This window comes from Protomyctophum bolini (genome assembly GCF_963924005.1).
Source record: "Protomyctophum bolini genome assembly, chromosome: 18".
Lineage (NCBI taxonomy): Eukaryota > Metazoa > Chordata > Actinopteri > Myctophiformes > Myctophidae > Protomyctophum > Protomyctophum bolini.
This window is the reverse complement of record NC_137879.1, coordinates 35,731,645-35,747,060: the sequence shown is the minus strand read 5'-3', so window position 1 is coordinate 35,747,060 and position 15,416 is coordinate 35,731,645. Positions and strand designations below refer to the sequence as shown.

The following is a 15,416-nucleotide window of genomic DNA, read 5'->3' as shown; positions in this document are numbered from 1 at the left end:
TTATTTCATTGGCCCGTTTGACTGTCAAGGGTTCAGCCTCCAGGAAGAAACCCTGAATACAAAGTTAATACACCATTGCGCATAAAAACGACTCCGGGTGTCTAATGAAGTACTGTCACCTTATATAGACACATGAAAAACTGGAAAAATACAAAAATGGTGGCACTCCATCTTTAACATTCAAGTACTGTACTTACTGTAAGTAACATCTTGTACTTACTTTTACAATACTTTTACTTCTACTCCACTGCATCCCAGATCCACATATGCTACTTTTACTCCACTAGATTGAGTTGAAAACTTTTGTTAGTACTTTGTAGATTTGTATTGTCATTACAAAACACACATTGACGACTTAATTTGGGCCATTTGAAAATAGCCGATCTACAAAGCTCACAAATCACCAGGCGTCAAAAGATTTTTCACACGTTTGGAAATTTGAGCACTTTTAGTTTTCAGTAAAGTAAAAAAATAGTAACAATTGTGAGTATAGGCAAGAAGGAAAAAAGATATGCACATCCCACGGGTTTATATACGGTGCTGGACCCAAACAATAGAAAAAAAGGAATGTCTTCTTCCAAGGCTCTACCTTTTCCACCACTGTTGAGAACACAGGGTGGGACATATCGTCAGGTCCTATGAGTGCTCCATTCAAGTCCATTCCTCCAGTGACTTGCCGGCAATGCCGCCCAGAGCTATATACGCCTCAGAAGGCATTCTCTTGTTTAGAGAGGGTTTTATAATGAGTCCATTGTGCTTCGACGACAACAACAACAACAACAGCTTGGGACTATTCTTGGTCTGCAGGTTGCAAATCTCAAATTATGCATAAAAAATATAATAATAATAATGACACCTGCGACACCACGACGGGGTCGTGCCGAGACAATAACGGGGGCGGTTGGGTTTGTTTTGACGCGCGCCCGTTCACCAGGCAGTATAATGAGTCTATTTCTTTATTTATAATGCGTTTTATAGTCATCACCGTATTATTTAGTCGGGGGAACATTTTCACAGCAGTCATTTGGAGGGGCATACACGGCTGAAGGCAATAACAATAATTGTGGATATCTGTCAAAAGGGCCCGCTGTGAAAATTGTGCTATTAAGAGTCTTTTTTTTTTTAAAGCTCAGTGTTAACCATTTGTTAACACTTGTTAACCATTTGTTATTTCCTCTTAAAAAATAAATAAATAAATGAAAGTGGTTAGGTCTGTGGCTTTTATGAATATTTATCCAAGAGCTGGTGACTAACTAATAATGACTGGATCCGACAAACACTTTCTGACGAGCAGCGGGTTTCCAGCTTATGTTAATAACAAGGGCCAACAGTAGGAGGCACAACGTGGAACTATAGTGTTGATGTCAGAAATGTTTTATTCAGTTTTAATAAGCAATAATTTGTCAACATTTTAATTTATTGGTATTCAGACAGCCAGTAATGAGTAAAACACTCCCAAATTTATTTTTGTCTTTTGTGACACATCTAGGGGCCACAATCTGCATTCAAACATGTTCCTAGAAGCTTTGTCATTGGTCGAAAAGAAACCTGGTCGAAATCGACTAACCAATCAGGAAGTAGACAGGCAAATGGACCAATGACAAAGCTTCTAGGAAAATATTTGAATGCAGATTGTGGCCCCTAGATGTGTCACAGAGAGCGTTTTACCCTTTGCTGTCTGGTTACCAAAAAATAAAAATAAATAAAAGGGTCATTCAAATGTTGACATATTATTATTGCTTAGTCTTTTGAATAACATTCTATTAAAGAGTGCCACAATTGTTGTATTTTTCCAGTTTTTCATGTGTCTATGAGGTGACAGTAATTAATTAGACACCCTGGAGTCGTTTTTATGTGCAATGGTGTATTGACTTTGTGTTTAGGGTTTCTGTTTTTTCTGGTTTCTGGTTTAGGGCCAATGAAATAAAACAGTAAATATCGTGACATCACACTATCAGCCCCTCCCCTAACCCCTCCCCCTTTATCATACAACTACAGCTGTGGGTGCGGCTTCAGTTCAGGTGGATCACCACCCATCACCCACCAGGCAAACCAGGCATACTTAATGAACTGGTGCGTGGCCACATAAAAAACATTTTAAATACTGTACACTTTTTTGAAAATCATGTTTTAGGGTGGAAATAAAATCACGGCACTCCATCTTTAAGCTTTATCATATTTCAGTCACCTGAGATGTTTAACTTTTAGTCTAGTTTTAGTTGACTAAATATTATAAGATTGTATAATTGAGGGGGGGGGGGGGGGGCATGATGCCACTGACTTTCACTAGCCGACACGCTGTGAGCTTGTAGATCTGCCATTTTCAGAGCGCAACACCCGAGCACATGGCAAAACACAAATATTACTTGTTTTGTTTGTTTTTTTAGATCTATTCGATCTCTTCCGCACCCTAGCATTTTAGTCTAGTTCTTATTTGTCGATTGACGACGAACGAATTGATCGACACCGCACGGAACATGCACGGCCACCGTTCGCGCACCAGTAGCACTTCTCTAAACATGGTAATGTATAGACCCCGAATCATGTGCACATCAGTAGAGGAGTGCACGTGTGCCCTGTTCTTGTCGACAATAATATAATCTCCTGACCTTCTGAACGGAACACGAACTTTAGCTTTCTGAAGATGTCCAGCTATGCTAAAAAAGGCCAGCGGTGAGGCTATTATTAGCAGCGGGCCTTATGTAAGTGTCTCCACAGCAGATCCGGTTTCACAGCTGTAAACACCCTAAAGCCCTCAACGACCCAGCAGGCGGCCACCATAAAATGACATCATAGGCCAGCCAAGTCTATACAGATTTTTTATGTTTTTTGTCAGCTGTAGCGGTGCGAATAACAGCAGACTCGGACAACTCCTGTATACTTGCAATTATACAATTCAAATAAGGCGTACGGTTTAACAATACTAAAAACAGGGGGAAAGGGAGGTGGAATCGATATTGGTTGAAGTATCAAGTTGAAGTTCAAACAATTCAAACTCTGAATGCAGAGTGTCACTTCCTGCCCATAAGCACTCACAGCACAGGCCCAATCCCACTGATTAGGGGTGACCATGGTCATTGTCCTATTGTCTTTTTCCAGAATTCTATTTTTTTTATTGGCATAAAATCTACAGAGTAACTAAAGTTGTCGAATAACAGTGGCGTAAAAGCAAAACATTTGCCTCTGAACTGTAAAAGTACTGAAAATGTATCATACTCAAGTAAAGTGCTAATACCTCAAAGTTGTATTTAAGTACAGTACTTAAGTAAATAGTAATTAGTTACTTTGCACAACTGCCACAACGGCTCAGGTTGTAGAGCGGCCTCTTTGGGGGAACCGGTTAAGGTCCATGCAGCCGGTTGGAACCGGCTACAAATGTCCTTCAAGTGTCCTTGAACAAAGACCCTAATTGCTCCTGGTGAGCAGGTTGGTGCCTTGCACGGTTTCCTCCGCCCTTCGGTGTCAGAATGAGTATGAATGGGAGAATGATGTAATGCACTGCAATCTATGTAAAGCGCCTTGGATAAAGGTGCTATATACATGCACCATTGGGAGAGAGAGAGAGAGAGAGAGAGAGAGAGAGAGAGAGAGAGAGAGAGAGAGAGAGAGAGAGAGAGAGAGAGAGAGAGAGAGAGAGAGAGAGACCCTCTTGTAAACAAGTGTAATGCTTAATTGGGTTGTCCACTCACAGTTAACAGTCTTTGTATTGAGTTTGTGTGCTTGAAATGTACTGTAATTCTGCAAACTGTTAATACATATGTCAGTCAATCAATCAATGGAGGAGGAGTATCAAGTGTTGACAAGCTGAGCTAGTAAACAAGGGTACACGTTTCCTGAGGAAACTCCTGTCTTGAGAAGACTTCACCACTAGGGGGCAACCTTATGTCATTCACTTGATTGTTTGGGACATCAAAATGTAGTGTGTGTATGTTATCTATAAAGTGCTTTGTGTGTGTGTTGTGTGTGCTGTGTGTGTGTGTGTGTGTGTGTGTGTGTGCTGTGTGTGCTGTGTGTGCTGCATGTGTGCGTGTGGTCATACTTGGCTTTAGTTCCTGCATCTTCATAGCCTTTGTTTGAAACGTCCTCCAGTCCACCAATCAGATGCTTGAACGAGCTGAGGAGGAAGAAGGTGAAGAAGATCAATCACGATCTTGCATCGTACCCCACACACACACACACACACACACACACACACACACACACACACACACACACACACACACACACACAGAAGAACAAAAGCAGCCAGACACATTAAGCGACAGTTAATGAGATATAGAGACAGACAGATATAACCAGAGGTCAGCAAACAGCTGTTGGTAAACTTGAGCTGATTTGACAATATCATGGAAACAATCCAATTAATCCACTTCACTTATAGAGCACATTTTTTACAGTGTTGTTTTCGTCGACTAAAACTAAGACGGAAAATGTTCGTCGACTACACCTTTTTTCACTGAAGAAAACTAAATGGAAACTACATGAAAAATAAGCTACGGTGACTAAAATGTGACTGAAGCCAAATTAAAAAACTATGACTAAAACTAAAATCACAATTTGCTGCCAAAAACAACACAGTGAGGCACCCCAGGAAATGTGTCTATACACCAGTGGCCCTCCAGGGGGTCTTTGAGGTGGGTTGTGCCATGAATAATTGATAGTTCGGAACCAAAATGGACCCTTACCGACATGCGTGGCTAGAGGCGCTGCAGCTGTTTTGAAAAGCCCCAAAGGTTCTGGCACAAAACCAGTGGCAGAACCAGTGGGGTGCACCTGAATCTGCACGGCTTTGTTGAATACCCCCGAAGAGCGAAGAGCGTTATGCAACACCGTCACATCTATACCTCTGCGTATACAGCACGCTACAGTGGATGTTAGTCTGATAATAAGCTAATAATAAAATCCTTTTTATATTCATTGGGTAAAAAAAAAAAAACCCAACCCATTCCCTTCAGTCTTAAGCAGCTATGTGCTAAGCTATACGGACCATTTGTTTCCTAGTAAAAAAAAAATAATCCTCTTTTTAAATTCATTGTGTCAAAACATTGACTTTGCTGGTGGTGAGCGGCCGTGTAATAAGCTTGGGGTCAGCTCTGCACTGCTCGGCTGAGGTTGATTTGGCAGTAATGACTGGCTTCGCTCTACCTTATCCCTCAGCTCTTAGCCATCTCTCTCTCTCTCTCTCTCTCTCTCTGTATTATTCACATTAAAAGAGCTTGGTGTGTTTTTGTGTGGGAGTTTTCTAGTGGTTAGCGATCATTACCAAGACTACCTGCATACACAGCTCGTGAACATATAGTACTGCACCAGCTCATATGCCTTGATTAATTTTGTATGCAGCATAACCCAGATGGATTATTTTAAGAAAACATTAATGACTTTTAGCAAGTATCAATGTTGTGCTTGACCTTCTGCACGACACAATGTTACTTTTAAGACATTGCGTTCAGAGACGCTGGGCTCACTGCTGAAATCTAAAACATCTAAAACCACATATTACACACATAAAGACCCCCATGAAAGTGTTCTAAACCTTCTAAACGTCATTAACATATATATATATATTTTTTGCATAAAGGGTCCCTTTAAGAAATGACGCCACACTTTTGTACTTTTACTACACTACTATATTTTGTACATTTCGAACAAGGGACTTTTCTACTTGTAACAAGAGTATGAATATGATCTACATTTCAGCATTGGTACTTTTACTCAAGTAAAACACGCAGAACTACTGTGCACGTCGAAGGCTTGAAGGCTCTGTGCGTGCAGCACGTCAGCCTCCAGGATTTTTAGCAGGCTGCACTTTACTTCAAAAAAGGCATTCAGCAAGCTCAACGGGGAGGGAGATGGAGGCGTTCGCTACACAGCATGGTTCTCTCTCCCTGAAGTCCATCATTGTCTGAAGAGTATAAGCCCCCCCCCCCCGGTCGGTCTGTCTGTCCAAACGTGTTGGCTCGAGTGATCACCTCAAACATCCAACAATCCGTTTCCTTGAAGCAAGTTGTAAAAAAAGTTGTCCCCTTGGTTTAACCCACCCGGCTGGAATTGGATATTATTATAGTTCAAATAACTAAACAAAATTATTCATATAGTCATATTATTTTGAACCATGAAAGCTGTATCTGCTCATGTAGTATGACGAGCACCTCCATTCATATTGAACAGCAGCTATAGCTAGAGGAACGTGATGAGTTGAAACAGAATAATCAGCATAATGTAAAACATTTCATGTGTTGTTGTCCTTCAGACATCCAATGATAATACTAATCTTGGTTTCTGCATGCCTCGAGTTACTGAAAAGAGACCCACACAGTATATATTGCTGTCCCGAGGTAGCCTGGTTAATAAACCAGACCGAATCAGCCGTTGGCAAGGTCCGTGCGATATTAGTCTGGTTTATTAACCAGGCTAGTTCCGAGGAGCTGACCTATAGTTATGAAGCCCTGTGGGTACCAAAGTATATATCGTTCATCATTTCCAAGATCTTAAGTTCTCACGCTACTCTCGCTTTGCTCACCCCAGAACATATCCACCTATTCCACCTCCTCCTGGAGGTGGAGCGGGCCGTGTCCAGCCAGCCAATGAGGGCCTTTCTCGGCCGCACCCCTCTCGCACTGTCTATAGTGTGTTTAGTTTCCAAGATGGCCGCAGCACGAGGAGGCGGTGGGGCGGAGGTGAGCGCGCGGGGCCGACATATGCCCTTACTGGGCTGCGTTCAAGACACTTGCCTTGTGTCTGACGCCTGACTTGTGTCTGAACAAAGCTTTGATGGATGTGTTCTGCCCCTCATCAAACAAAATGTTTCGTCAAACCATATGGGCTTCCATTGGAAATGCATTGGAACGGCCATTAAACACAGACACAAGACAGGTAGGTGTCTTGAATGTGTGAACGCAGCCCAGTAAGGGCATATGTCAACCCCACCCGCCTCCATCTTGGAAACTAAACACAAATTGGAGGGGTGGGGCCGAGAAAGAACCTTATTTCACTTGATCAGTATCATCAGATTCACTGCACTAGCATCATCAAATTCACAAGCATCATCAGATTCACTGCACTAGAATTATCAGATTCACTAGCATTATCAGATTCACTGCAATAGCATCATCAGATTCACTGCATTAGCATAATCAGATTCACTGCACTAGTGTCATCAGATTCACTGCACTAGCATCATCAGATTCACTAGCATTATCAGATTCACTGCACTAGCATTATCAGATTCACTAGCATTATCAGATTCACTGCACTAGCATCATCAGATTCACTAGCATCATCAGATTCACTATTCACTTCACTAGCATCATCAGATTCACTGCACTAGCATCATCAGATTCACTATTCACTTCACTAGCATCATCAGATTCACTTCACTAGCATCATCAGATTAACTATTCACTTCACTAGCATCATCAGATTCACTATTCACTTCACTAGCATCATCAGATTCACTTCACTAGCATCATCAGATTCACTACACTAGCATCATCAGATTCACTTCACTAGCATCATCAGATTCACTTCACTAGCATCATCAGATTCACTACACTAGCATCATCAGATTCACTGCACTAGCATCATCAGATTCACTGCACTAGCATCATCAGATTCACTGCACTAGCATCATCAGATTCACTGCACTAGCATCATCAGATTCACTGCACTAGCATCATCCAATTCACTGCACTAGCATCATCAGATTCACTGCACTAGCATCATCAGATTCACTATTCACTTCACTAGCATCATCAGATTCACTTCACTAGCATCATCAGATTCACTGCACTAGCATCATCAGATTCACTTCACTAGCATCATCAGATTCACTGCACTAGCATCATCAGATTCACTGCACTAGCATCATCAGATTCACTATTCACTTCACTAGCATCATCAGATTCACTTCACTAGCATCATCAGATTCACTGCACTAGCATCATCAGATTCACTATTCACTTCACTAGCATCATCAGATTCACTTCACTAGCATCATCAGATTCACTTCACTAGCATCATCAGATTCACTACACTAGCATCATCAGATTCACTGCACTAGCATCATCAGATTCACTGCACTAGCATCATCCAATTCACTGCACTAGCATCATCAGATTCACTGCACTAGCATCATCAGATTCACTATTCACTTCACTAGCATCATCAGATTCACTTCACTAGCATCATCAGATTCACTGCACTAGCATCATCAGATTCACTTCACTAGCATCATCAGATTCACTGCACTAGCATCATCAGATTCACTGCACTAGCATCATCAGATTCACTATTCACTTCACTAGCATCATCAGATTCACTTCACTAGCATCATCAGATTCACTGCACTAGCATCATCAGATTCACTATTCACTTCACTAGCATCATCAGATTCACTTCACTAGCATCATCAGATTCACTTCACTAGCATCATCAGATTCACTACACTAGCATCATCTGATTCACTGCACTAGCATCATCAGATTCACTGCACTAGCATCATCAGATTCACTTCACTAGCATCATCAGATTCACTGCACTAGCATCATCAGATTCACTGCACTAGCATCATCAGATTCACTATTCACTTCACTAGCATCATCAGATTCACTTCACTAGCATCATCAGATTCACTGCACTAGCATCATCAGATTCACTATTCACTTCACTAGCATCATCAGATTCACTTCACTAGCATCATCAGATTCACTTCACTAGCATCATCAGATTCACTTCACTAGCATCATCAGATTCACTGCACTAGCATCATCAGATTCACTATTCACTTCACTAGCATCATCAGATTCACTTCACTAGCATCATCAGATTCACTGCACTAGCATCATCAGATTCACTATTCACTTCACTAGCATCATCAGATTCACTTCACTAGCATCATCAGATTCACTTCACTAGCATCATCAGATTCACTGCACTAGCATCATCAAATTCACTTCACTAGCATCATCAGATTCACTTCACTAACATCATCAGATTCACTGCACTAGCATCATCAGATTCACTGCACTAGCATCATCAGATTCACTTCACTAGCATCATCAGATTCACTGCACTAGCATCATCAGATTCACTGCACTAGCATCATCAGATTCACTTCACTAGCATCATCAGATTCACTGCACTAGCATCATCAGATTCACTGCACTAGCATCATCAGATTCACTTCACTAGCATCATCAGATTCACTTCACTAGCATCATCAGATTCACTTCACTAGCATCATCCAATTCACTGCACTAGCATCATCAGATTCACTACACTAGCATCATCAGATTCACTTCACTAGCATCATCAGATTCACTTCACTAGCATCATCAGATTCACTACACTAGCATCATCTGATTCACTGCACTAGCATCATCAGATTCACTGCACTAGCATCATCAGATTCACTGCACTAGCATCATCAGATTCACTGCACTAGCATCATCAGATTCACTGCACTAGCGTCATCAGATTCCAAGTTCCAGCGTTCCTCGACACCAATCCAGTTTCTGGGTCACGACTCGCAAGCAAATAATCCCTTTAGTTTCACAGAATTATTTTAATTATTATTTTAAAAGATTTTTGTAAAATATTTCAATATAAACAACACAGACAAATCTCAATGTTTCAGAAATAACAAAAAAGGGCAAACAGCGTATACTTAAAGGTGTAGGGAAACGGAAATGGTGATCAATTTATTTCAGACGGTTTCAACATGAAACACGGGTCTGAAGTTTCTGAACCAATCAGAGCGTCGCATCCCTTCAGGCGATGGGACGGTAGCTAGGGACGGTCGTCGGTAGCTATGCTATACGCAGCAGCATGTTGTGTGTTTGTTTACAAATCAGATGGTTGGCCAGCTGTACCAGTTTACTGTTATGTGGCTTATTTCTACCCTATAATGTTTTCAGATGCATATTTTAGCGTGATGATTAAGTTGAAACCGAGTAATACACGGTCTGGATGTTATCTTGAATGGGAATAAAAACTGAGGATTTCTGTAATCAGTAGCAGCTGTGCTGCACGGATGCGCCGATATGGGGAATTAAATGGGTGAGCTTCATTTTTATTGCCTTTTATCGATGTGTAACTCTACACGTCATCACGCAGCACGTTTTTGTTTGAATAAATAAATAAAACAATCGTTTTTATGGACTTTTGATATAAAAACACACAGAAATGAGAATTTGCCAATTTTTTTGGCATCCATTGTATGTCCATATGATGACCACGGATATGGTCTAAAAGTGTTAAAAAACGTATTTTTCATTTCACTACGCCTTTAACACTTAAAGGGCTTTAGATTAATATCCAAACCACCTAGGCTGCCAGGATTGTTTTATTACCTTTGGAGCAAACGCCGAAGTATTTGAGGTTTTAATCCACGAAAATCCGCCTGAAAATAGTTCCATGGGTTGTTGTAGAAGAGAAAAACATGTGACCATCGCGAACAGGCTGCGAGGGCTCGCAGGGCCCAGTCAAAACCACCGCTCACTTGCATCGAACTCATTTTCCCAGAAGCCCTTGCAGCCCAGAGCACGGCTCGATTTCCGGTTTCGTCATCATAACGCGAGGGCCTCGTCCGCCAGGTCCGCGACAAATCCGCTCTTCCTTTTTAATTATTAAACAACGGCGAAAACACATAAAACAAATAGCGGGTTTAGCGTAATAAGCAGCACCGAAACATGGATAAAATAGCGTGGAAAAGCTAAACAGTTTCGCAGCTAAACTGTTTTAAAAAGTAGATCGTCTAATTTCACTAGATGGGTGCTATAGGTAGCAATGCCATCTCACTGTGGTTACACGTACAGAGATTGTGCTAGGCGAGTTCAGTTAGGGATGGAGGGAGGGAGTCACGCCCCAAATCTCCCAATGGCCAGCCCACACCTTAAATAAATATGGGTTAACTAATGGGTTGCTAAACGTGTATAGAGCCACTGTGGACACGTTCGATGACAGATGTCAAGTGGTTGCACGGTTCCACTATACAGAGATGAGAAGACGTATAGTGCAGCAATTTTGCATTCGTCTGTGTTTGAAGCATTCATTGCCACAATTGTCTACGACTGGACGGCAATTATACATCAGAGTTTGGCATATTTTCTGAAAGGGTCTGGGGGACCATTTAAAATAATGATATCGTCTCTGTCGGGTGGAAAACTCATTATGTCCAAAAGAAACCTTTATACTTTACATGATTCAAGTTAAAAAAATAAATATCAAAAGTAGCAGATCTACAAGCTCAAAGCGTCTCGCTTCGTGCCACGTTTCTCGCTTGTCGAGCTGCTATTTTTGACACTTTGTGTGTGATGATTTAAACCTGACAGGGTTTCTTCAACAATGTAGAACAACAGTGGTATCGGTAGTAGCATATAGGTAGTACATGTTACTCAGTGCATGTTATTGCAACGTTAACCCATTTAGACCCGAGGACGATTCTACAAATGCCTTCTAAATCCTGACAGTTTTCTGAAAAACCTCATGTTTCTATGTCAGTGGTTCTCTGAACTATTTCATGTCAAGGACCCTCAGAAGTATACGTTTCTGTAGGGGTGACCCCCATCTGAAAATATGTTGTTCCAGGGACCCCCCCCCGGAAGCAAACATACGAGTTAAAAACGTTTGCTGTGAAAGAATACGGTATCTATTAAAAGATTTGCACACGTTTTCACGATTTTTCAAAAGTAGCAGAGATCTACAAGCTCGCTATGAACTTGTAGATCTGCTATTTTTCCAATAGCTACGTTTTTAATAACGGTTAAAACACCAAAACGGGGCTCCCGCTCGAAATGGGTTAATCAGTGGAAGCTGTGAGAAAATAGGAAATGCTATTAATCAGTGCGGAGCTGTGAGAAAAACAGAAATGCTATTAAAACTCACATTTCAATGATTACGGCGACCTCGGCTAGACAGCTGAACTCCGTCCGTCTGTCTGTCTGAAGAGGAAGCATTGTAAACAGGGGCGCTTGACATTCATTACCGAGTGCAAACCTAGTGACACACCACTGTAGGCCCATTATGTTGTATAACACTGATAACGCAATTATGAGGACTTGTGAGCAGTGATGTTCAGGCTGCAATAAAGTTGTAAGACAAAAACAAAGCCGTTTTATGTCTTCTTTTAATGTTTTGTATGAATGAGTATCGCGCGCACGCACGCACGCACGCACTTCATTACAACCCCATACAGATGAGTGTTGGTAAAATGCTCAACCTGGCAATTCGTCGTTTTGTTCTGCCAGGACTTTTGCATGACAGACAATATTGACGTTTTTTTATTTTTTATTATCACATTTCCCTGGATTAAACCTAATGAATATGGCCTTCTCATCGAGGCATATCCCCCACAGGATATCACATTGTCCACCATCCAAGAATGACAGGCTGAGAGGGGGACGGCTTTGCAGAGTCCTCCAGGCGCTTGGCCGTTTCTCCACCACATTGCCAGTGTGTGTTACCAAATGTTCACATCATTCCTTATAGCTATCGTCCAGGAGTATTCGTAGGTGGCAGTCTCAGTCATAAATTGAGTCCAATCCACGAGTTTTGGCTTGCTTGTGATCTTCCAGTTCCTTATGATTATATATATATATTTTTAATCTCTCAATTACTCACCCCATGACTTGAATTCATGTATATATTCTTTAATGTATTTGTCGCACTAAGCCATTTTGATGACCATGCAGTATAGTGACCTATGGAGACACAAAGAGTCTCCTAAAATGAATGGCTTAGGAAAGTGCCTAAAGTCATTTTGGGGGTGAACCATCCCTTTAATGACTGCTGACCTCTTTCTCCGCCGACCACGACGAGTTATGTTTTATTTGTTTTATGCACCGTTTTTGATCACTTTTAAGACTTACAAGGTTTTCCGGACACTGTTGGATACGTCACACGTTTGGATCACGTTTACCGGGGAAAAAAAACAACCGACGCTGGCTTCTCATAGCAGGGCTGATGGGTAATTGAGGCTCAATGCATTCCAACTGCAGGTTGAAAAGACCCTCAGCTCTGAACTCGGTAGAATCTGCACCTGGCTCGCTGATAACAAACTATCCTTACACCTGGGAAAAACTGAATCCATTCTCTTCGGATCAAAAAGTAATCTCAGCAAGGCAGATGGCTTCTTGGTTTGAGTGGGTGACAATATTATCCCACGAAAAGATGAAATTACCTACCTAGGTTCCATCCTGGAGGCTAATCTTTCCGGTGATAAAATGGCCACCAACGTAATCAAAAAAGTCAATCAAAGAACAAGATTCCTTTACAGGATCTCCTCACTGGTCAACAAAAACACCTTGAAAACCTTAACAGGAGCCCTCGTACAAGGTTTCTTTGACTATGCATGCACCTCTGGGTACCACAGCACCTCAAAGGCCCTTAAAACAAGGCTCCAGACCTCCCAAAACAAACTGGCCAGGCTCCTACTTGGCCTCACCCCCCCGAACCCACCTCACCCCTGCCCACTTTGACAGGCTGGAATGGCTTAGGGTCGACGACAGAGTACAGCATCTTGCAATGGGTCTGGTCCACAAGATTCGATACACCACCAAGATACCGGTACCCATGTACCTGTCTAAATACTTCCTTAATGTAAACGAAGTCCACACCCACAACACAAGCACAAACAAGGGACTCAATTATTTTTTTGCTCCTATGCCACCAAAATGTGGAACGCCCTACCAACAATCATTAAGACATGTGAATCCCTTGACTCCTTCAAAACCGCTCTCAAAGGGCACCTACGGACGGCTGCATTCGAAACTGGCCCCCGTAAAATCGGAACCCCCCCCCCCCCCCCCTTTGTTTTCCCCCTCACTGTATATGTTTCTTATCCCTTTTTACCTCCTTTATGATGAATTCCTGTTCTGTTCTTTTTGCTTATATATGATGAATTCCTGTTCTGTTCTTTAACTACATAGAAGTGTCTATTTGTATGTCTCTAAATGTTTTGATGAATTGAACAATGTGGACCCTGTTGTAAACAAGTGTAATGCTTAATTGGGTCGTCCACTCACAGTTAACAGTCTTTGTATTGAGTTTGTGCTTGAAATGTACTGTCATTCTACAAACTGTTAATAAATATTTCAATCAATCAATCAATTGTCTGTACGAGTGTACGTCTGTCTGTGTGTGGGTGTGTGTGTCTGTGTGTGTGTCACCTGCCAGTGACGTGAACTGGACTGCATGTACGTGTGTGGGCAGCTGCGCAGACCTCAAGACCAGGTTTGGTTGAACAATGTTCAGCCCTGAACTCAAAGAGAACTGCTCCAGGGTCTGTGTTAGACTGACGCACGCACACAGTCACACACACAGTCACACACAGTCACACACACACACACACACACACACACACACACAGTCACACACACACACACACACACACAGTCACACACACACACACACACACACACACACACACACACACACACAGTAAAGATGGTACCATTTATTTCTACTCATCAGAGACGGGCTGTGGACAGTTCTTTTATTGTGGGCTCGCCTCAGCGAGCACACTATTGTTACCCTTGGATTTCAAGCTTCGGTTTCCTACTAGTTCCACATACTTTATGCTAGAAATTTAGTTCAAACTTCAAACTGTTCAGCTCTTTGAAGTGATTGTTGCTTGTATTTTTTTTTTTACAAAGTTTTATACTTTTTATACTTTTTAACTTTTTAACTTTTTAACTTTTTTAACCTCCTCCCATAGACAATGAATGGGATTTTATCTCTAAATCAAGCTCACTTTTGCAGCCTCATTACTCTGGCATACTTTGTCGTAGAAACGTGATTTAAACTTTAGAACGCTCACACGACTCTGGACTTTGTCGTGGTTCAAACCGTATTCGAATACGTTAAACGTTTTTTCCGAAATCGCAGTTCAATCGCAGGCCGTTTCGCATAATTAGTGCCATTTTAGAGTGCGGAGCTTCTTTGACTAGAGTGTGGAGACCGAAATTCTTTCCTTGAAAATTTACCAAACAAATTGTCGTCCCGGCCAAAGTATTCATTTTACACGCATGTTCTTTGGTCATTTTGTAGCCACACATGTCCTCTTTCACACAATGTGACCACCAAAGCACAGAGACATACAGAATGTGAACTACGGCCTTTTAAGTGACACAAAAACAGTCAATCTGCTCATTGACCTCCATTGTATAATTCTTACGAGGAAATTATCGCGCTGACAATTCTTAACTCGCTCTTATAACCTCATTTTCGTCGTACCAACACCACAATCGCACATGGTGTACCTCAATATCTCAGGCCACTCACAGCGAAAAAAATATTTGCATTCGACTTTTACTTTTTGCGATAGAGCAATTTGTTCGGGCATAGTTTCCTCCATCCAGGACCATTGAAATCTCCCAGTCATAGTGCTGGCAAGTAGTAGAACTCTTTTTACTTCCACA

General features: G+C 41.7%; 1 protein-coding gene across 3 annotated transcripts in view; it reads right to left on the bottom strand.

Annotated features, from left to right (window-relative positions):
• prkg1 (protein kinase cGMP-dependent 1) overlaps positions 1–15,416 on the bottom strand; it is a gene marked incomplete at its 5' end in the record, with an annotated part of 198,903 nt that overhangs the window by 41,535 nt on the left and 141,952 nt on the right. For all 3 annotated transcript variants that reach the window (XM_080788787.1, XM_080788789.1, XM_080788788.1), the window contains one exon: positions 4,040–4,114. In XM_080788787.1, coding sequence (XP_080644913.1) covers positions 4,040–4,114 — 75 coding nt within the window. The remainder of the gene's footprint in view (positions 1–4,039; positions 4,115–15,416) is intronic.